General features: G+C 42.0%; 1 protein-coding gene across 2 annotated transcripts in view; it reads right to left on the reverse strand.

Annotated features, from left to right (window-relative positions):
• Positions 1-24,644, reverse strand: part of nck2b (NCK adaptor protein 2b) — a 79,867-nt gene that overhangs the window by 20,761 nt on the left and 34,462 nt on the right. The window contains exons 1-2 of one of the 2 annotated variants that reach the window (XM_036569813.1): positions 4,743-4,783; positions 303-544 (exon numbers count right to left, since the gene is read on the reverse strand). In XM_036569813.1, coding sequence (XP_036425706.1) covers positions 303-528 — 226 coding nt within the window. In that variant the 5' untranslated portion in view covers positions 529-544; positions 4,743-4,783. Of the gene's footprint in view, positions 1-302; positions 545-4,742; positions 4,784-24,644 lie in introns of those variants that run through there. The other variant, XM_036569812.1, reaches the window with a different exon arrangement.

Below are 24,644 nucleotides of genomic sequence, written 5' to 3' on the forward strand. Positions count from 1 at the left end.
TGCGAAACTAATTTGGCTTTACAACAAAACCCTCTAAATTAGGCCACTCTCCTACATACCCTTGATCTTCAAGGTTCATCCAAGGCTAATGGTTTCCCTGCTCTTCAAACCAAGAGAAAAGTGTTATCTGAAAGACCTTGCAAGTAGTCTTCCCCACATGAGAGGAGATGGATAGCTCAGCTAATTAACGACAATACCAGATATTTCTTTCTAATAAACAAGACTAATAATTACTTTCCAAGAAATTTCTCACCTCTGTGAACATGAATGCATGGACTCATGGAAGATAAGGAGGCCCTTACCGAGAGTGTCCTTGAGGTTTTTCACCAGAGAGCCTTTCTTCAGGCTGTTCTTGCGCTCCACATAGTTGGAAGGTACGTAGCCAGTCCTGTTGGATGCATTCCGGACCCTCCACCATGTTTTGGAGTCATCCAGGAGCCACAGCCGCTCATTCTTCCTGATGTCAAGTTCTTGGTCCTGCTGCGCAGTGTAGTCCCACTTGGCGATAACAATCACCTCTTCTGACATCTTTCATGGAGTCACTCTGAAATGGCAGCGAGAAACGTGGTTAGCTTGGGCGAGGATGTGAGACCTCTTATCAAGGGACGACACTACCAACTGCCCAGTGCTTCTGGACACAACATTAACCTCTTATTCTCCAGGGTATATTTTGGTTTGTCTGAATTTACACGACCAAATCGTAAGGCAAATTATTCAGTAACTGCATTAAATAAATTTTTTTTACTTTATTTATTTATTATTTTTTTTAAAAGCTCCGCTCAAATAAACATGTGTTTTATGATCACACATATTGCTATATGCTTACCATTTACTGCTGAAAGCCAAAAATCTTAGACGCTCTTTGTATTTTTTTTATAAAAAATAATGTTTACAGAGCAGATCACTGAAGAGACGCCATCTGTTTATAGTTTATAGCCCAGATTTGTGGAAAAATGGGTCGACTTTCAGTAGAAAAAAACATTGAGGGTTCAGCTTCTTCTATTATAAGGGTTTAAAATTACATCACCCATCTATTTGACTGGAAAGAAGACAGTTACAGCTCTCATATGACTCCCACCTTCTGAATGTAGCTTATGAAATATTAAAGTTATGAAGAATATGACGAAGTGCGTTTTGGAACCGGTGGTCTCAAGGAGTTGAAGAGGTTAAACATTTTAGACACTAAAAATGCAGAGCCTGTGGATTTTTCTTTGCAAAAGTACAGAAATATTCACTATTAACAGCAAAACAACCACTTTTCACCCACAAAAGAGCCAGAGCCTGTTTGGACACAGAACTAAGTGCATCAAATCCAACAACTTCTTTCTAGGTCTCCAAGTGTTTCTTCGAAGCCTGCCGCAACTGCCGAGTTATCAAAATATGGCTTTATGGCCCATGCTAACAATAAGTTAAAAAAAAAAAGTTTGGAGAAAAAGAAACTTGTATGGCTAGTTTTAGAAGAAGGATGTGATGTTCTGTCCAGCATGTCAGTTTCGTTACCAGGAACAACCCGTTTTACTAAAACATAATATTGAAAATGGCTGCAGCTTTCAAAGGAGCACTGTTTACAGCATAATGATGTCCAGCGATCCCAACAACAACGGAATAACAATTTAATCAAACCCTGATGTAGACGTATGTGGGTCAGCGGGATCAAATGATAAAAACCTTCACCCTGGCTGACCATCATGAAAAACATGGATCTGACCTCATGGAGTGGGCATGGGGGGCTCACAGCATGCTTGTTAATTGTAAATACAATGTACATTCGCAATAAACAACGTGTTTCTAGAGGTCTGACCACACATTTTTAATTGCGGCCACAAGATTCACTGGCTTGGTGGCCCAAATGGCCTGAGCAATTTCGCAAATTTGACAACATTCTCACTAAATAAAAAACGTTTTATCTAGAAAGTTAACAGTACAAAACTGCGGACCAAAGCAGTCATGCTCTGCTACCATGTACCTCCATTCTAGGCTTTAAATTAAGCACAGAGGAGCACCAGCAAACCACCTGCTGACCACCTGAGCTTTTGAGCTAGATCCCATGCAGGCGGATGTTCAAAAGGTACACAGATGTTGGGTCGGGTGCCCACTGCTTGCCAGCCTTCTAGACCGTTTCAGCCTCCTAGACCGTTTTGACCACCACTGAACTTCATGCTGTACAACGCTGTGCAAACCTCACCTGCACGAACTGACCCTCCTGATGCTGCTGCATAAACTCAAACCATCTAATTAACCGTTGCTCCACCTGTTTTTCCCCGTTTTGTATTCTAATATTTTATACTAATGCTGTTTGCTATCCGGTGTCGACCAGAGGAGGATGGGTTCCCCTTTTGAGTCTTGGTTCCTCTCAAGGTTTCTTCCTCTTGCCATTGCCGACGCTCATCGGGGCTCGGACCCGGATTTTTCTGTAAAGCTGCTTTGTGACAGCACCTGTTGTAAAAAGCGCTATATAAATAAACTTTGACTTGACTTAGCATCTGGCAGCGACGCAAGCCTGGGTAATCCCCTGTCAGTGGGCAAAGGCCACGGGTTCTGGCAATACATGATCCAGTCCTGAAAGTGACCTCTTTGTGACGAAGAAGTAACGTCTCCCAGTTGCACTGCGCCGTGGCTGCAACTCCACACAGCGACCCAACGGATTCCCTCAGCCACCATCAGCTTGTAAGGCTTTTGCCTTTTCCACTCATCTTAAATACCGTGAATTATTTAACAGTCGTGCTGTTTGCACACAGAGAGCGAGAGAGAGTGAAAGAGAGTGAGAGTGAGAGAGAAAGCAACAGCACTAGCATGAGTATGAAAAAGCTGGACTAAAACTAAAGCAAGGAATCAAACCACAGAGGGTCATATGGAAAACAGCAGACACAGAGGCCTGGGGAAAGACAAAGCCGCAGAATACAAACAGAACAAGGAGAATGAACAGATCAGAGAGAAAACTGCAGAAAGACCAAAAAAGAAGGCTTTGCCCTTGAGAAGAATAGGCTAATGTGCAAAAGGCTGGTTGCTGGAGAAGAGGCATCAATGCGTGATGGAGCAGTGACAGCCCACTTCCTGCCTCAGGGACTCTCAACCAAGTCACTGCCCAATTGCACTGACAGGCAGCATCTGTGCTGCGTGCGTACCAGACACCGAGCTGTAGTGACTACGGTGGCCACCACAGGGTCTCCCAGGGGACGAACATCACGCCAGTCATGATACTGCACACAAATGCTGGCCACTTCACAGCCCAACTGCCCCTTCGCTCTTTCCTGCAGCACGCCTCCTTTCTCGTTCCATTCACACCAGCCAGCTACATCAACGGTGTCGGCATAGTGGATAAAGTGTCCATCACTGGGAAGAAGGTCAGCGTGTGACAAATGTAATGGTGGTAATAACATGACGTAATTCTTGAAGATTCTTGAGGAACTGGCACCCTCATAAAACACTGCTGGCTGTGTCAAATAATGGTAGCTTTGCTTACACATGCAGTGTGTCCCAATTCAGGGGCTGCATCCTTTGAAGGACGAGGTTTTTGAAGGCTGTGTAGACCCATGAAGGCTGAACCGAAATGAGACAGTCTGCTCTACGACGGATTCTCTGTTTGCGTCACAGCACCGATGTTCCCGTCCTACTGTTGCATCACGAAACGCCGCTCCTGTCAAGTTCTTTTAAAGTTCTTTAAAGATGGAGCCAGAAACATTTGCATTGTTAGCTACTCCCAACAGTTTAAACCCAATACTTCTAATAAAAGTGTCTCCTCAGCGGCCGTTCGCTCCTCTACTGACGCCGCCATGTTCTCGAATCCTCGCCGGCACACAATGAACCTCGGGATATGCTGGCTGCCGAAGGATCCACCCGCATATGAAGGAGTCTTTGAAATGGGACAGCCTAGTTGCGCCGCTGTGACGCAATCGGCCTTAAAATGCAGCCCCCGAAAGGCGCAGCCCCTGAACTGGGACACAGCTATGGACTTCGCAGTCATTGTGAAGTGCTGATAGTTTTCCCCGTACCCTAAATGTAGTCGATCTGCTAAGATGGTGTCTGAAGCTTGATTCTTAGTTTTTCGGAAGATTGCAATGGAAGATTATACCCAACAGGTAGCGTCAAATAAACCAAATGTCTTATTCTCACTGCCTCTCATAGGTTGGTGTTGAGTAATGCTCTTTCAAACACAGGCTACATGCACACTACAAGCCTCATTGCTCAAATCCGATCTTTCTGACACGATGGCTCACAATCGTTTAGGTAAGTGATTCAAATCGGTCATTAATGTGACGAACCGGCGTCCTGAAATGACCCGCATGAGCACATCCTACTCAGTAACGTCACGTGAATGAATCACGTTCATCATCAGCACAAACTAACGAGCAGAACGAGCTTCGCTGAGAAGATCATTAACTCTGATCAGCTCTCAGCTTCATTATTAGAGCGAGACGAAGGAGAAAAAGGTGAGATGAGCTGCTTTTCCACCTTTACAGGCTTTAACTTCCGTTCGGCGCTGCTGCCATGGTAACGCTGAATGATGGCGCAGCGCAGTGGAAAAAAAGCACATGAATTCCGATCTGAGCGTCACATTAAGGTCGCACGGCCACGAATTGGATACGTATCCGATCTAGGACCACATATGAAAGTGGCTCAGGTCAGATTTGAAAAGATCAGATTTGCATGTCCACATAGCCCTGAAAACATCAGATCTGGGTCACGTTAGGGCAAAAAATCAGATTTGTGCCACTTCAACCTGGTAGCCATAAAACACCTACCCTGTCTTCTAAATCATACTGTTACAAAGCTCAGCAGGGCCACAAGATGTTTTCTGCAGAAACAACAAACAAAGCAACGCATAAACAACTTCAACATGGTAGTCCAAGTACAATTATAGCGGCAGACTGATCCAACAAGAACTTTGCATGGCTGTTCAAATTTCTTCTCTTCTAATGATGAAAGATATGTTAATTAGTTTGGGTTAATTAGTAATCAAACCTGATATTACTGAGCAAACAGAAGCAGCCCAGTTATCAGACACGTCAGACATGCAGGACCATAAAGCATGTTCATCACTCGTCAAACAGCAGTAAACATGCGCACAGGACGTCAGCGTTTTCAAAAGCCTTCATACACACGAAAACACAAATTTGAAGTTTTTAAAATCTGCACCCTGGCAAGCATTTTTCAAAAGGTCTGTTTTCAGTGCCCTAAAACACTGTTTTCTTGTGTGCGGGAACCCAAAATGCAGAGTAAAACGCAGGTCTGTGTGCATTAGTGCGCTAGCAAGAAATAAATATAGTTTAGCTGTGCTGTTTAGCCAAAAATGCAGCTTATCTCTTCAGCCAAAGGTGTTAATTTAGCTAAATTAAACCGGAGCAGACAATGACATGCTGTTTTTAACTTGACTACAGTATCAGCACAGTTTACTTACAAAGCTGAGCTTCTGCAGTGAATGACAGTTATGCTGCCATCAAAACTGAGCTCAGTTTTACACATTACAGAAAATCATCCTTTTAGATCAAGTTATACTCATATTTTTTGCTTTTTCTTTAACCATAATCCTGTATTGTGGCCTCTGCCATCTGAATTTTGTAAATGGGGAGCACAAACATTAATACAGCTAATTGAAAACAAGATCGGTTGCCAACAATTTGTATTAATTACTTTATCATTAATCCTAATCTTAAAGCTGCTGCAGCCCTAGTGTCAAATCTCACACTTGCTTAGGTGGTTTCTGACACAGTATGACTACAGGCAATATATAATATCTAAAACCATTCAATTAGAAACTAGAGATGCACCGATACCACCTTTCCCCTTCCGATCTCGATACCTGATCCTTTAGCATTGGCCGATACAGAGTACCGATACTGATACTGACTCAATCTAATCTAACTCACCTATAACTCCTGACATTTGTACAATTATTTATTTTTTTTTTTATTATTTTGGTCAAATCTACATTCTGCATCACAAATAACACACTCAGCTTGACTAGATGGCATTTACTTGTTCGATTATATTAATTAGATGCTTAAGAAAACTTTTGTTTATTTACTGCATATAATTAGTACTTTGCTGCTGTCGGAACAAAACCTCGTATCTCCATTTTTGACATTTTTCAGTTTTTGACATAATATGAAAATACCTGTTACCCTTTACATTGTGTGTACATTTCATGATGACTGGACTAAAATAAATCACCCAAAATGTCTTGGAAAAAAGTCTAGTTCCATTGACTTACATTAAAAGTAAAGTATGTTTTTTCCTTCTCCTGTAAAGTTACCATTTTGGAAATATAAGGTTTTCTTCCAGCTATTTACTATAAGAACCACCTTTAACAACTTAAGTAAATGTAAATTGTCTTTATTGTGCGAAACAGTTAAAAACAGAACTAAACTATACACAAATAAACCTGTGGTGTTTATATTTTAACACACAGCAGCTTCTCTGTCTCAAAAACGGAGCTGAATGTTGTTTCACATTCATTTCTTGAGTAGTTTGTCTCATACGTGCATCTTGTTCACTTGCGCTGCATCTCTGAGCGTCAGTTCAGTAAATATCACCGTCGTTTACGTTGTCAGTATCAGTGACTTGCAGTGTTTTTCTGGCTTGGAGGAAGCGACGGGCCGCGAGTGATACAGCTCACTAACGGAGGTGCTCGTGGATGCACAGGCCTGGGTAGCAGGCTGCTGTGCTAAAGGTTAAATCCAGGCTAAGGCTATCATTATGACGAGAGTCCGGTGGTTCCTTCCGCTCTCTGAATAACACTGACGAGCGATTACAGGAAGAATCTGCCATTTTTTACACCAAAAAACTGCCAATACAGATTCTGCCGTGAGCATTTTACTGCTGCTGGTCGTCCCACATCGCTGATGTGTTCTTAATTTCTGTCTACTGATGCGCATGTATACGCCTGAAGTTGTTTCTTGGTATCGGTCATAGTTATCGGTACCCCTTCATCAGTATCGGTGCCAATACTATTAGAAACCTCCCAGAGAACGATGGTGATGAGTGACGCCACACTCTCGGCTTCAAACTCCCCACAGCTTCCCTTCTGGACTAAACAACCTGAATGCATTCTAGATAAACCTGTCTGATCTGTCAAGTCCCGAGTGACAGGTTTATAATAGCTGTCTGAGGAACAGAGTTTCAGACAGCACTGATTCCGTCCACTGCTGAATTCTTCAGAGCATCGCTGAAAGTGAAACTGCCCTACACTTCACCTGAGGCTCACAGGAGAGGATGCAGGAGAATGTGTCCGGGTGTTATTTCCAGTAGGGGACGGCTTCCCCTACCGGAAATAACACCTGTGCTCACCAGGACTGTTACAATTTATTACAGCAGTAATCACAACATCCACAGACAACGAGTGTGTTTACATGCACTTAATAATCCGATAACTGCAGAAAATCAGATTTTGTCAGTAACACGTTTACATGCTCTTGAATAATCAGATAATGGGGAAACTCTGGGTCTACATGAGTCAGACAGTAATCAGATTTCTGCTTTGCAACCAGCAAATAATCTCAACAATATTCAATATTCAATATTAATTGAATTATTAATATAGAATAATTAATATTAATTTTAGCCTCCTTACACTGGTGCTATCATTTTAAACACTGGTAACAAATCTTGTTCCTGGAGAGCTACCTTCCTGTTCCGGATGTCCGTCAACTCTTGTGTATCAAAATTAATTGATAGGGACAGAATTATTTAGTCAGCTCAGAGAGTGAGCAGTGCTGAACGAAAAAGGCCACCTTGTTGCAGTAAGAACTCAAAATCTTTCTAAACAGTTGACTTAAGGCAATTTATAGTTCAGGCGACAAGCGACGCTTGCTGCTTTGCTGCTTTCAGAAACAGAACGGGTTGCCAGCTCTTCAGAATTAGAATCAATACACATATATAAGACGATTTGTTTTCATTTCATTTCAAATCTTTTTTTTCTTTTCTTCAAACCTTCATTTTTCAAACCCAGGCAGGAAAAACGCACCTGCGACAGTGTAATTTACCCCCGCACTGCACTTTCAGACTGACCACATTTGGCAAGAGAAAGAACTCCTGAGTGAAATGCGTGTAAAAACAAGTAGTATTTCTGGTTGCAGCTTCACTGTAGCAGCTGTTTTCAGACTGTTCTGCGCAGTTTTACTGCTGTTTCAGTAGCTGTGCAGTCATACAGGTTTTCATAGAAACTACAGAGGAGCTTCGTCCCACAAGCCATCACTCTCTTGAACAGTTAAAACAGTACACATAAAAATATTCCAGCTTCTAAAATGCCCTTCTAAATGTATCGGTATACATTATCACACTCAATACAGTCCATCCTCTGAAACCACCATCACAGACCAGTGTTTCTTCCAGCACCTCACTCACCTGCCTTATTATCTTATCTCACTGATCCATTTCTTTGCCACTATAGACCCTTTAACTGTTGCTGCACTCAGCACTTTAACTTAAGACTCATACTTTGCACACTGTAAGGTTTACAGGTATGATTGTGTGCGTGTGTGTGTGTGTGTGTGGTAGGAATGCTTGTTTTCTTTTATTTTGTTATTTTATTTTTATTTTATTTTATTCACTACACATAAATGTCTGTCTGATACTGTGCACTGTGAGCTTCTGTCCCCAAAACCAAATTCCTTGTATGTGTCAGCACACCCGGCCAATAAACCTTGATTCTGTCGCGCTGCGACATCTGTTGACCACAGTTTTTTTTGCTGAGCGACATTTGTCGCCTGGACTATAAATTGGCCTTAAAGCTTGCAAAGTTCCTATAATGAGGGTAACGTGGCCATCACAGCAATCACAGCTCCAAGCTGTGCTCTAATGCCATTCAGTAATGCAACGTGACTGGACTTGACGTTCACCCGAAAGCATTTCCTTCGAGCTGCAATAATCACAAAACTTTGAACACTGTTTCTAAATGCATTTCATGCGACACTGTACCTAACTGTGCTTTAACTAAGAGAAAGATAGAATGAAAGAAAAACAAATATGAAAAAACTACAAAGATGTACACATGATCAGTCATGCAGCGAAGGCTGGCTGATACGCATGGCTGCAAATTGCTTGTACGGGGCATCAAGTTACACCCTTGAGCCACTTGGTTCCTTCCTTTCTCCTCCAAAATGTACTGTAGAACTGCACACTATGGACAAGATACCATATTGGGGTATTGAACATGCGATATGTATTGCAATAATACTAAAGACACACTGTTAAACGTTTGATGGGTAAATATTGGCATTATTTTAACAGAATTGTTTTTTTTTTTAATCACATAAATGCTTCAATTCATCCAAGAACTGTAAACCATCCATGACTGATCAGGCTCACAGCAAACAAACCATTACTAGCTTGAGGCTAATTTGCACATTGTAAAGGATGATACTGTGATAATGATTAGCAGACAATACATTGTGTATCTGTAGCCTGCATTGTACAAAAAAGCATATGGGAAGCATCTTTTGCCTTGTTCCTTAATACAGGCACATGTCCCGGTTCAGACCGCAGTCACCCGAATCACCCTGACAGCTGGAAAACACGATCGAGAGCACAAGAGAGCACTTTAGTTTCCACAAACAGGGGTCCCACGCTATCCCATCAGCATGTGCCAGGAGCTGACAACACTGAGCCCTCGGGGATCCCTTTCGCCAGATACCAGCTCACACTCATTTGCTTTCAGCTGTGGTGAAAATGGCTCTACCAGCCAGATGTAGGACAGACTGGGGTCGGGTTCTCTGTTACATTTCCCTCTGTGTAGCTCAACTAACAGAGAATAAGTGCTAAAACAGACAGACACTGTGTGCTAAATAATTAAAAAGTTAAAAAAAAAAGTTAATTCCTGACAATGTTGTGCACCTTTGCCACTTTATGAGGTATTATGCTATCTATCCATCTGATTGAAACAAAATGTATTGTATACATCGATCAGACATAACATATAACCACCTCCTTGTTTCTACGCTCATTGTCCATTTTATCAGCTCCACTTACTATATAGGTGCACTTTGTAGTTCTACAGTTACAGACTGTAGTCCATCTGTTTCTCTGCATACTTTGTTAGCCCCCTTTTACCCTGTTCTTCAGTGGTCAGGACCCCCATGGACCCTCACAGAGCAGGTACTATTTGGGTGGTGGATCATTCTCAGCACTGCAGGAACACTGACGTGGTGGTGGTGTGTTAGTGCGTGTTGCGCTGGTCTGAGTGGATCAGACACAGCAGTGCTGCTGGAGTTTTTAAACACCTCAGTGTCACTGCTGGACTGAGAATAGTCCACCAACCAAAAACATCCAGCCAACAGCGTCCTGTGGGCAGCGTCCTGTGACCACTGATGAAGGACTAGAGGATGGCCAACACAAACTGTGCAGCAGCAGATGAGGTATGGTCTCTGACTTCACATCTACAAGGTGGACTGGCAAGGTAGGCGTGTCTAATAGTGTTTAAAACGCCAGCAGTACTGCTGTGTCTGATCCACTCGCACCAGCACAACACACACTAACAGACCACCACCACGTCAGTGTTACTGCAGTGCTGAGAATGATCCACCACCCAAATAGTACCTGCTCTGTGAGGGTCCATGGGGGTCCTGACCACTGAAGAACAGGGTAAAAGGAGGCTAACAAAGTATGCAGAGAAACAGATGGACTACAGTCTGTAACTGTAGAACTACAAAGTGCACCTATACAGTAAGTGGAGCTGATAAAATGGACATAATGGTGGTCATGTTATGCCTGATCGGTGTAGATTTACAAAAGGAGTAAAATAATTAAAACAAAGGCATTTAGCTCAGTAACTCAGCGTCACCTGAACTAACCAACCCCACTCCACTCTAAGAGCCCACACCTTCTGAAAAGGAGAGCCAAAATGGACAAAATGAGATGGAAAAAAGTTTAAAATAGATGAGAGAAAGCGAGCTTTACTGTTTTAATTACTCCATTCTGAGAAATGCCATGTGTGCTGCTGTGTGTGTGAACAGCAGGCAAATCTCACTCGCGAGACAGAACGAGGGGGATAATCAAGCGTCTGTTACACGCAGACACTCCCAGATAAAATGTCTGTACGCCTGCTAGATCTGCAGCACACATACAGAATGATAATACCCAGACTCACTAATCCTCGTCTTCGTCGTCATCGTCGTCGTCCCCATCTGAATACCATAATGCCTTCACTACGTCTGCCTAATGGCATGACAAGAGCTGTGATAGTGGCTTTGCAGTTCGAAACAAAGTGCGGCAAAACTAAAATAAACAAAGCAGCACTTCTAAATCTCAGAGTAATCGGTTGTAATTTAGGAAAGAAGAGCAGAAACTACCTGTGTGTGCGCTGAGGGAACTCCTGGGGCTCCTCAGTCTCAGCTGTGTGTCTGTGTGTGTGTGTCTGTGTGTGTGTGTGTGTGTGTGTGTGTGTCTGTGTGTGTGTGTGTGTGTGTGTGTGTGTGAAGGATGAGAAAAGAATTAGTCGTGCTCTATTTAACAAAACCCAACAGACAGCTCAGGTGTGCGCTCGAACCTCTCGCGCTCCTGCTCTGATCAAAGATTTAAATATGCCCACAAACGAAACACAAAAAAGCAACAAGTAACTGAATCAAAGTCAATCGATTACAGAGAAAAAGTTGATGCGTTTTGCTAAACCCTTGTGTGGTGTTGATGTGTTTGTTACTCAGTGGTCTGGTTTTCTCATTATTGCTTTATTAAATCAATAAAGCCATAACAATTTGAGTAAAAATACCAGATGTTTAAGATATCACTTAAGTGTCCAGCGTAGTGTTCTCCATTAGCAGCTGTAGCCAGTCAGCAGCCTGTCCATGTTGTCCACCCTCACACACACACATACATATATATACACACACACACACACACACACACTAACGGCAGGCCATGTAGGAGGAGAACAGAGTGAAGGACACATCACCTCCACACTTTTACTCCCGCAGGTTCACCCAACACCACATGTGTAATATAAATGTGTGGGGGGTGAACAGAGTGAAGACACTGAAAATGGGTTATTTTATATGTTCTTCACAGAAAATGAGTAAAGACCAAGAAATCTGGGGTTGAAATATTAATAAAATCACATCATTTTGTTTTTGGTAAACATCGAAAATGGGTCCCACAGACCTGAACACCGCACAAGGGTTAAAAACAGGGCTTCAACTATTTAATATTTTTATTTTGTAATATTCTGTTGAACATCATCTTGAGCATTTGAATATTCTGTAAGAATAAGGAATGCTCAAGATTTTTCACTTTAAATAATCACACGTTTTTTTTTTATTTTAGAGCAATTTCTTCTTAGTTATTATTATATCTAAGATTTTTTATTAACAAAACTTGAGGTCGTAGGGGGAAAAAACAAAAAAAAACAACCCACCCACCAAACAAAACAAACAAAAAACAATCACATGCCCAATCTGGCAACCCTGGCTGAGGTGTTGAGACTGTTTGAACACGTCATTGTTCAGTAGCGCAAAAGAAACCACATCTTTTCATTTCAACCACACTGTCTTAAAAACAGAAAACAATCATTCCGATCAACACATCAGTGAGTCAGCTGTGCCCACTACAATTTCAATTTGAATCAGTTTCTTTCTGCATCGGTTTCTCTTGTTTTCTTTAGATGCACTGCTACTTCTCACTACCGGTGACTTGCTGGCATTTAGCGTCGTAAACAAAACTTTGTTTCCCGTCAGCCTGATGAAAACGTTCGAATTCTTAGTTATTTAATTTGCTTTATCATTTATGAAAAATGTAATTATTACATCTTTCACAATTTTATCAAATATCCATTGCTGCCCTTGTTAAAAGCAAAACAGCTCTATAATGTCTAAAAATGTTTACATTGTTACTGTCCAAAGAAAAACATCTTCAAAATTGTAACTTTACAAAAAAAAAATGTAGTGCAAGTAAATATAAAAGGTTTTAAGTATGTTTGGAGGACTGTTGCTCCAGTCGTCAAAAAATCCTCAAACAATGTAAAGTATGGCTGCTGTTTTCACCGCAAGATTACAGGGCCACATCATGGAAAACTCAATTTTTCCTCTTTTTTTTTTTAAGGTTTGCAGTAGTATGTAAAGTAGGGCCTGACCAGTGCAATGCCCGATACTGATACTGATTTTAGGGAGCTAAAAAATAGTCTGATAACAAAAAATATGGACAGATATTTTATATTTATGTTTTAGATTTTAATTTTATGATTCAAGAGATTTAGTTCAACAATGCTTTACGGACAGATATGATTGGTAATTGTCAACTATTACTAGAGATGCATCGATACTGATACTAGTATCAGGTATGGGCCACTACCATGCTCATTTACTTGTTTGTACTTATACTCATAAAAATGCATCGATACCAACATCCCGATACCGGCTGTGACACAAGCTGAGTGTAGCTGCTGCGCTAATGAACAAACACAGTGAAGCAAACTCTGATAATCGGACACAAAACCACACGTTGCTAATATTGGTCCGATGTTATCGTCCAACTGATACATTGGTCGGGCCCAAATGTAAACACAGCTCAAGCTTCAAAAACTACATATGCACTAGTTTTCGTGGTGACATCACAGAAATATTCAGCCTATAGCAGCTTAGCTCCGCCCATTCAACCCGAACTGCTTTCTGAATGAGGTGCAATACAGGACGGATAATCAGACCAGAGCTAATTTGCATAGATCATCCTAAAGACACAGTAACAAAACAGCCTATTTAATTTTAAGGGAAAAACAGAGGTTCAATAGATTCAACGAACGTTTCCTAACAGCCTTATAGTGCACAAATAAGTTCAAATTAGCAAAGGCCAAGAAATCTGGGGTTGAAATATTAATAAAATCACATCATTTTGTTTTTGGTAAACATTGAAAATGGATCCCACAGACCTGAACACCACACAAGGGTTAAAAACAGGGCTTCAACTATCTAATATTTTTATTTTGTAATATTCTTTTGAACATCATTTTGAGCATTTGAATATTCTATAAGAATAAGAAATGCTTAAGATGTGTTTCACTTTAAATAACTGCAGTTCTTTCCTATTTTAGAGCAATTTCTTCTTACAGTGATTATTATAGTTTTATGATTTTTATTACCGAAACGTGACAAGGTCGTAGAAAAAAAACAAGAAAAAAAAAAACAACCAACCAAACAAACAAAACAAACAAAAAAAAATCAACTGTCATGTTAGCTGTTAATATTTCATATTTATTCTGCACTGAGCACAGCAGCACTATAATCTAGTTTTTTTTTGCATAAGAGAGGTTACATACACAGACACACACTATTATAATGTGTTGCTTTTTATAAATTCATCGCAACTTCATTGAACATCACATTTCATGTCCATCGACTGAATTTTAATCACTAAGCTAATCGGCCACAGAAATTATCTATAACATCCACTAATTGGAAGCTACTCCAAGTCTAAATTCAAGTAAGGGAGAGAATATGTTGTGTTTTTCTGCCACAGCTGAAGAGGTCCTGATTATTTTGGGTGTTGGGTTAAGACCGTGTGTGTGTGTGTGTGTGTGTGTGTGTGTGTGTGTGTGTGTTGGTCTCTGGATACAAGCGGTGTCAGTTTTCAGTGCACCGTTGGCCAGGCTGAGCCATGTGACTGGAGCCTCTTGTGACCCAGTTGCTGGGAAAGGCTTGACCCAGAGGGGAAGAAGAGAAGAGGGCAGGAACGAGGGAGTGAGAAAGAGAGCGAGAGAGAAAGAGCAGCGGAGAGTCTTGGGGAGCAAAGAGAGATGGATGCGACACACAGGAAGTCAGAGACGTGACCTGGGTGATCCTGAGGGAGGGACAGAGAAGGAGGACGAGGGAAGGGACGAGAGTGTCTCACACTGTGAACATCTTAACCTTTTTCAGTAAATAAATACTTTATTTCTGCTGCTCCCAACCATCAAAAAGGCAAAAAATAAAATAAAATAATTCACTTTCATGTTCTGTCGGCGTCGACCTATTGGCACAAATCAAGTACGAACAGAAAGCCGTAACAAAGTAACACTGAAAAGGATAAAAGGTGCTATTAACAGTTCCCCACCCTTCAGCCAGCTCCTCCACTGACATCACTTTAAAACACAAAGCACAACCAAACCACCCAAACACAAGAGATAAGACCTGCAATTAATGGCAGCAAGATCTATATCTTTACAGACCAATGCACTGTGGAAGATGCATTCCAAGAGATCACAGTTATGCTAACCAGACACTAAAAGACTTCAAAAAGACTTTGAAATGACTTTTGAAAGACTGAAGTCTGACGCCCTCTCAAATCTAAAGACAATCACAGAGTTTTTAGTCACAGACTATGATTTTGCAAAGACTGGGGATCTTGCAGTGTCACTATTTGCAAGACTGCAACTAAATAATTTCCCATCATGCACCTGGTGGAAATTTACAAGCAGATAAACACTTTTCCTTTCGCTCTATAGTGGTACAGATGGGAAGATACATTGGCTGAGCATGTAAAGATCCAGGGCTCCTCCCAGTTCACTGTAGAACAGTGTATTCTGGCAGATCATCACCAAGTGTTTTTTAAATAAGCTGTAAAATGTGCAGTTACTTTTTTAATTTGACAGAAAGCAAAAAAAAAGGGAAAGGGAAAAAAAAAAAAACGATGTTTCTTCAATTATGTCATTCACCTCATTCCTGTTACACTCAGTGAACCTGAAATACAGCGTGTCCCAAAAAAACTGACATCATTTTGTAGTCTAATAACAGCCAATTCTCCCTCAAATGATCGCAAATTTTAACACAATGTGTAAAAAACTAATCAAGTTTAATTTTTAATGTTTTTCAGGTTGAAGAACGGCGTTCACTAGAAACGAAAAGGCATTTTGTGTGTTAGAATAAGCTCGAACACAGTCAAACAAGAGAGTGCAGCGGCATTTTCAAGAAAATTCAATAAAAATGCACCAACTGGAAAGCAGATTTGGACACGGCACAAAAACTCAAAGAGGAAGGCTGTCTGTGCAGGACAAAGGGGTCTGGACGACCACCAGTATCGGAGGATATTACATTTGTGAAGCTGTGAAATCGGTTATAAAATCTACATCCCTCTGAATTTCTTGCTCGAATTTTGATAAATAAATCTTGTATTGTTCAGCATGAAGCCTATTTAATTTTGTTTGCCTCGGACATGTAGTTACTCATGTAGGGACACCTGTATTAAAACAGCCAGTTTACATTGTAAGTTAATAAGATTATTGCATTAAAGCAGATTTTCCTTTTTTAAGCGCATGCATTTTCTCCTTTGCGCTCTCTCTTTCTATCATGCCGCACGTCACTATTTACATGAGCCAAGACTTAACACTTGCGATAATATTAAACATGGTTGATTTTGTTGCAGCGCCAAGACGAGAAAAAGACTGACTTAAGACGGCCATCCTGACCACCTTACCCTAAACGATCAAGATGACATGAGCGCTACACAGCTCATGATTTTATTCAGACACTGGAAATTTTTTCTGTGACAGTAAAATTAGGCAAAAACACATCAAGATACCTGAAGCTGTTTTCACTATACATTACGTTTGAGATCATGTTGGAACCTCCCAGTGAGTCGTGAGTGAACTCCAGCATCTCCGCCTGTCACACGGAAGACCAACGATTTGGAGAGCACTGGCTTTAGGGGCAGTCGTGGGCTGGAGGTTAAGGAACCAGACTTGCGGCCGGAAGGTCGCCGGTTTGATCCCCAGAGCTGACAGGACATGACTGAAGTGCCCTTGTGCAAGACAACCAACCCCCAACCGCTCCCTGGGCTGTGGATAGGGCTGCCCACTGCTCTGGGCATGTGTGCTCACTGCCCCCTAGTGTGTGTATTCACTTGTGTGTATGTGGGTGTTTCACTGCACAGATGGGTTAAATGCGGAGGAGAATTTCCCTGTTGTGGGATTAATAAAGGGTGACCTACTTAATTGTTCCCTAAAAAGATGTTTCTAGACATCCTCCCACTTCCTTAGCGGAACGTAAGGCAGGTTGTCACTCGTCTTTAAATTCAGCTTCATCATTCGTAGCTTAGCTTCTGTATGCAAACAGCCAGTGTGGTATGAGCCCCTTCCCCATCAAGGCCTCAGCGGCAGAGAGCTGACAAACCAGCCAAACCAGTCCAGCATTTCCACAGCCCAGAAGGTCAATCAGTGGGACCCTCAGAGGTAAGAAAATTTAGCGTAATGGATAATAAAACAACCCACCGTGACACAAACAGTGACACCCAACATCAACCAGATAAATAAATGAACACATAAAAACGAGCGTGAAGCAAATCAAATGAAAACTGCCATCACCTCTGCTGGCTATTTAGCTAATCTGCCATGAGAAATGAGAAAACCCTTCGTGATTGCACCTTTAATGAGACGCTAGTCAAAATGTTAGCGGTCTCCCTGCCAGGTGGTGCAGTAATAGCAAGGCAGCGAGGCAGGAAATGTTTTTCTCCCTGCTGAGACTCGAGTTTGCCAGCTCACTGAATTTCACACTACATTTCATTCGGCTTCAAATCCTCAAGTGCCATCTGTAGCCTGGAAACAACGGCCAACACCTTCGCTGGTGACTGCTCGCTGTGTGTGTGTGTCTGTACGCTTCTGTCCAGCCACAACAAGCATACACAGAATTCCCAGAGTGCAGCAGGTCAGCAGGATCAAACTCTGTGAGGGGGGATACCGGTATTTAAAAATTACAAAAGACCACTGAACTTATTTGGGCCTCAACGCATGATTAAGGTTCATTCCCCGACCCCTGAGCCGACAATGTCATTGTCCGGTTACCACAGAGTGGTCAATGCCGCCACTCAGAGCAGTGATAAATGCCCATCACACTGGCATATTCGTGGAATGGAATGTCTGCATGGTAGAAAACAGTAAAATTCCTGCACTGAGGCTCTTGGGACGGAGCCCGGTGACCTTGAGGGATTTCACATCGCTTTAACAGACCTCTCTCTCTCTCTCTCTCTCTCTCTCTCTCTCTGCTTCCGATACACCACGGAGTAAACATTCTCTTTCCCGTTTGACTGGCCAGGCCATTTTAATCTCTCTCTCAGTGCTGGTTTGGACTGCAAATCCCAAAAGTCCAAGCTGGAGTATCATCCCTTCCCAACACTAAAAGCCCAAAAACATCTCTGGTCCATAAAAGACTTGATCAGGGCCGGCAAAGTTAAAAGTTTCTGCATTGGGCAAAAACACTCTTACCTTTCAATGTAAGTTAATGTAAAGAGATTTTACTCCAAGTGATATATATATATATATATATATATATATATATATATATATATATACACACACCTATCAGGCGTAACATTATGACCATTGTTTCTACGCTCATTGTCCATTTTATCAGCTCCACTTACTATATAGGTGCACTTTGTAGTTCTAGTTACAGACTGTAGTCCATCTGTTTCTCTGATACTTTGTTAGCCCCCTTTTACCCTGTTCTTCAGTGGTCAGGACCCCCATGGACCCTCACAGAGCAGGTACTATTTGGGTGGTGGATCATTCTCAGCACTGCAGTAACACTGACGTGGTGGTGGTGTGTTAGTGTGTGTTGTGCTGGTCTGAGTGGATCACACACACACACACACACACACACACACCATATTGCACCAATAATGATATTCTTATAATGAGAAGTTTCATTAAGGGCTGTGAAGACTGATTAAATTACCTCACACACTCTCAGCACGGTGACGTAATTAGAGAGACAGGTGGGTAATTAAATTCACAAGCACTTCTCTGCACTGGGGTCGAGCCCTTCAGTAACTTAGCCATTCATCTAAATGGCCAATTACAAAACACAGACCCAGTGGCTACTGTCACAACAAACCTGTATAACACTAAGGAATTGAATTCACTGCAATTCTGATGTGAGTATTTATTAGCATATCCCTGCAGTCGGAACAAAATCTCGCATCTCCAATTTTGTCGTTCTTCAGGTTTTGACATTATTTGAAAATGACTGCTGCCCTTCACATTATTCATTTCATAAAGAACAGACCAACAGAAATGACCCAAAATGACTTGGAAAGAAGTTCTGGTTCCATTAGCCAGAAATGAACCCAATTCGGTTCATTTCTGGCTGATTCCAGGTTGTTTAGCTGTTCTTCTGTCACAGCTGCCGACTGAAAAGCTGCTCAGTGGTGATGACAGTTTGGGAATTTAGTGTGAGGAGCTGGAGAACGAACTGCCGGCTGTGCAGCGAGTGGGCGGAGCTCGTTACTCTGACGTATCAACAAGCTGCTTGTTAAGGAACTATAATTTGGTGAAGGAACTGCGAACATTAAAACATATTAAACGCCGCGTTCACGGCCCAGTTTATTAATTTATTACTTTATTTATTTAACTGTTGTACAAAAGCAATAAGGAGCTCGAGGAGTGCGTTATCGCCAATAACATCACGGCTGTGATGATCTACGGCGACCAAAACACAGCCGTGATGTTATTTCGCGATAACACACAACCTCGAGTGTTCTATTGCTTAAATATATCTAGATCACAATTGATTATTTTAATAGTTTTAACAGCCCTAATTAAAAAAAAATGAGAAAATGTGAAGTTGCACAGAGAGACAGGAGCAAAGCAGGAGAGTGAGTAACAAAGCTCAACTGATCCAGTTACTGCACTGTGCTACTCATCAAATCCTAAAAGACTTCATTCCAGACTTTGCTTCTTTATAAATGTGTTGTTTTATACAACTTCTCAAGAATAGTGCATCACGTCACGCTAAAAAAGGTGATCTTTTGAACTAAAAGTTGCTTTTTTCATGACAGCTTGCGCCTTAATCTACACAGGCTAGCACTGGCATGCAGACGAAGAGAGCTGACATAGAGCTCAGAAGTGAAGACAACACTTCAGCGCTTGGTATTCTGGTCACATGCAGCTGTCAGGAGAATCAATTTCTGTTTGCCTTCAGCAGCAAACTCCTCTTTTCCTGTTGTTCACCACAGACATAAATACGTCAGTCAGTCAGTCATTTTGTCTTTCTGCATCTACACCCACCTCTTTAACTGCTTCCATTTGGGCACAGCTCTCACTGCTGACAAACACGGGTCAATTGAGCCTCTGTGGATGCTTAATTTATTCACCATTACAACCTTATAACATCATCAGCCCCCTTAATAACCCTGTCTTAATATGTTAAAATTAGTCTACTGCATGAGGGAGGACTGTATTTTAGGTATAATTGAGGATTCAGACAAGCTGGACACAGCATTACTGCACACAGAGAAAGCATTCACGGAGAGCATGCTGTGTCCAAAGTAAACTACAGCCACCGCTCTGCCCCCCCGTCCCACCCAGACAGTCGAACCACATTTGGTTGCACTGTAATGTCAAACAGAGTCGTTTACTGCAGCCCACACTGTCCAAGCTGACATTAAAGAGTGTGACTGAGGCTTCACAATCTAAACTAACAGCAAAGAAATGAACAACAGTGTGAACATCAACTCAGCTCATCAGTATCTACACACTGATATGAAGGAAGGCAGCAATATGCAAATGACCCTCTAACCAATGCATGTTTTTAAAGGGCCCATTCCCTACATTTTTCTTGTATTTTACCTGTTTCAAAAACAGTCCTAAGTAATGTTTACGTGACATTTTTAAACGCTCTTTATCGCCTAAACGGGCTGTTTTTGTTCCTGTGCCTTTAAAGAGTAACTCCGCCTCTGGCTAAACTTTAAAAAATGCTCAAAAATGGGAGGTGCATGCTGGGAGGGGCCCTGCAGTGATGCCCGAAAATATGTAGAGTGACAGAATCAATCAGCACTTTTGCCGAGAGTCTTACAAGGTTGACGATTTTTCTCTACTACCGTTCCCATCTTCGACGAGGGAGGGTGCTTCTGATCAGGCAGTGCGTCTTGAGCCTTAACAGTATGAGCCACCCTCACGAAAGCCTTAACAGTATGAGCCACCCTCACGAAAGCCTTAACAGTATGAGCCACCCTCACGAAAGCCTTAACAGTATGAGCCACCCACGAAACGGTTCAGGAAAGGTTAACGTTAAATGGCCAACGTCACCAACTGTGTCCATTTTTCCTGAACCGTTTCGCTTTCCGTAGTTCCAGCGTTGCTTGCCGTCGATTTATGAATTTATGAAAGGAACTCTTCGGCGGTTTGAGTCAGCGGCTCATACTGTTGAGGCTCAAGACGCACTGCCGGATCAGAAACACCTTCCCTCATCGAAGATGGGAATGGCAGTAGAGAAAAATATCATGTAAACACTACTTAGGACTAGAGCTGGGCGATATGGCCAAAAACGTTATCACGATAAACAAAATTAATATCGTTCGATATCGATACATATCGCGATAAATGTCAAATCATGATTTCTTTCACGTTTGAAGGCTGATTTTGCTCCTGGGTGGTTAATTGTGGTTTTAAACTATCACTTATGGTCGGATCATGACAAACACTCAGCAAACAGTGGAACATTTCACTAATCTGTCTTGGGACAGTGGGAGAAGGTTTCTGAGCTGTTTTTATCAGCTTGAAAAGCACAGCTGCAATTTTTGGAATAGTCATGATTTAAGAAAGAAAACAGATTATTTTTAGCTGTCTGGTGTCGAGCGCTCGGCTACCCCGCTACAAACGCTAAACAAGTGGCCAACAACAGAGCCAAACTCTTTAGTTTCTCAACAACGTCGACTCGGTTCGGTAGGTCACTGCTGTCACTCCTACCACATCCATGTCAGAGCAGATCACAGTATTCAGACACCAGCTAGACGGCTGGGTTTCTCTATGCTATCGTAGTAGTTTGGGGTGAACCGCAGTATATCTGACGTTCGCTGTGTAAAAGCATTATCTGCAGTGTGAATCTCTCAGACCAGTCACAGAGTCCTCCTTTCAGGTATGTTTAAACTGAAAGCGGTGATTTTGTGTCTTGTTTGATCTACAGTATCATCAATTCACTGTGTTTTGCCGGAGCGCTGCTTCAAGTTAGCCAGCAGCTAAAAACAGCTAGCCTGGAGAGACAGCGCTCTCCCGCTCTCCAATGCCTCACAGCTTCCTCAGTTTACCTTCGAACATGAACCACTTCTTTCTTTCACTTTCGTTGCTCAAGAATGCACTAATACTAAAATATGACGGTTTGGCGCTGTAACACGGCGCTGCAGACGTGATTTAACACCGCTGAAGTTGTTAGGATGTACAGAAAGAGGTGAGTTCACCGTAGGACAGTACAGTTACACCACTGACCTCGTCACTCAGACTCGGTCACAGGAGAACAGATCGCCGGTTGCTCCACTCAAACAGGGACTGTATAACTCCGCGTTTCAGCCGTTGCTAAAGTATATTTGGCGACCCTTTTTTTACTCGTGGCCTCCTCCCTCTCTAATCAAGTCGAAAAATTCGGAAGTGCGCCCTCTCCTGGCGACAGCAGAGTAGTGTCGCTTTCCTTGCAGTAGAAAGCGCCACCAGGGCTTTCGCTAAAACGTGCAAGTGTGAGATTGGTGTATTATATCGAACATTTATCGAACCTGTCTTATCGCTCTATCGAGGAAAAGTTATATCGCGATACTTATCGTTATCGTTTTATCGCCCAGCCCTACTTAGGACTATTTTTATTATTGACTCAGATGCAACACCAGCAGCTTCATAGAGACTCCTTCAGGTTACCTAATCATACGTTTAACATTATCAATAAATGTGCTAATCATTACATCTTTATTACAAACTAAGCTCGGATTAACTGGGTTATTTACAGTTGGTACAGACAGTTGGCACATCGTGGCCTTGTGAGGTGGTGCTGGGGGTATTTAGCTCAGCGCGTGAGGGTGGTCAGTCTAGACTCCTACGCTTTCATATTTATGAGTGCGGCACGAGTAGAGCGTCATCAGGGGGCGGTAACGTTGGTTGACAGATTTACATACTGTGACGCGTCATGCTACTTTGGTACAAAGACACGTGCCTATAGCAAAGTTGAACCAGAGGGGGCGCTGCAGAGGCAGAACTGACCACAATAATTATATTTTTACAGTTTAGAAAGATGTGTTCATATTTTCAGCAAGGCTGGTGTATTTTATTATTACAGAGCAGAGCATTTCAGCTGTTAATGATAAAAAAAGGTACTGGGGTGGAGGTACTCTGAGTGTTTCTGTCCTTAATAGGATACAAATCATCCACAATATTCAACTATTGCCTTAATTCCTCCTATAATGCACCCGCTGCACTGTAAAAGTGATTATAAGCTCGATTTAGGATCAGTTTATCTGAAAATAAATTTAAATGTGACCCCCCAGCCCCAAATATCATTTAGCCCTGATATGAATGTAAACATAATATCCTGCTGTCAGAACAGAAGTGACCTGATTATTCTCAAACAGACCCAGATCAACCCAGTAATGTTCAACTAAACCCTAATCCTCAATCTCCCACCAGGGCAGGGCCATGTTTACAGGGAGTTCCCCCTGTTCACAAAACACACACGGCAACAGAACAAAGCCTCCCCACCAGGCCACAAGATCATTTAGGAAATGTCATGTAAGGATACTCGATGTAGAGATCAAGTGGTTTGACGAGAGCAAGTGGTTTGGGTTTGAAGAAAGTCGCAGAGCCAAAAAACAACTTGGCGCAAAAGCATGTCCTGAACACATTCTTTACAAATCAGAGTCTCCACAGTGGAGCTTCCCGCCGGCCTGAAGCCTCAAATCAGACTCATATGATGACTTCATTAAAAAGATGACAAAACTGCCAAAAGTGACGAGTGACAAAAGCCACAGGCGACACATACGGCAGTAACTGCTTGTACCATCAAATTAGTGCCATTTTAGTAGATGTGTTTATACGAAGCCTTTCCCAAAAATACAAGTGATCCACTGCTGCCTGCAGTGCGACAGCAGCTTAGGAGTTCAATGCCACAGCAGTGTGAAAGGGCAAGTGGAGTGAAAGGGCAGCCAAACGTTTCTGAAAAAAAACAAAAATGGACAGTAACAAACCATCCATAGTCTTAAAAAGAATTAAAATACAAAACTGAAAAAATATAAACTAGGATGCCTTTAAAAACACTTTTTATTTTGACAAATTAAGCTTCAATTTGCGCACTATTACTGTGTTTGCTTCCACGTTTGTTTCAGAGTAAAGAACTGCTTCAAAATTAACAAAAAAGCGCCTGCTACTATTTTTGCTATTATTACCTCTGTAAGCAAATCTGCTGAAGCATCCTGGAACGTCCCTGACACTTCAGCGCCACTACTGCTCCCGCAGAGTACTATGTCAATATATCAATACAGGTCAGTCTTATCGTATTAGAGGTTCATAACCTGTTAATATACTGCAAAGTATATCACAAATCAGAGCCTGAAATTCATTTTTTAAAACGGGGGGGGGGGGATTCCCCCCTTAAATGTTGCACATACGGGGGATAACTATTGGTCTTGCCTTGTCCTGCTCTTTTTGAAAGAAAGACACTCCGCCTCTTTTATGAATTTAACCCGATGACCAAGTTTAGAATTAGCCAATTCATTTTCTGCTATAAAGTAGGCGGTTTTGAGAAGCCCCTTCGTTTCCTCCTCACACCGCAACTGTGCAACTTCAATAGCATTAGCCATCATATTCTTTGCCGAATCTGCCTCAGGATTTCTTTTCAAGACTGCGGTAGGAGAGTCGCCACCCGAGTGGCATCTGAAAGTCGACGTTTTGTAACATCGGCTGGTAAAAAGCGCCGCACCGTACATTTTACCGTTGTTAAGTT

This window comes from Colossoma macropomum, unplaced genomic scaffold (genome assembly GCF_904425465.1).
Source record: "Colossoma macropomum unplaced genomic scaffold, Colossoma_macropomum, whole genome shotgun sequence".
Classification (NCBI taxonomy): Eukaryota; Metazoa; Chordata; class Actinopteri; order Characiformes; family Serrasalmidae; genus Colossoma; species Colossoma macropomum.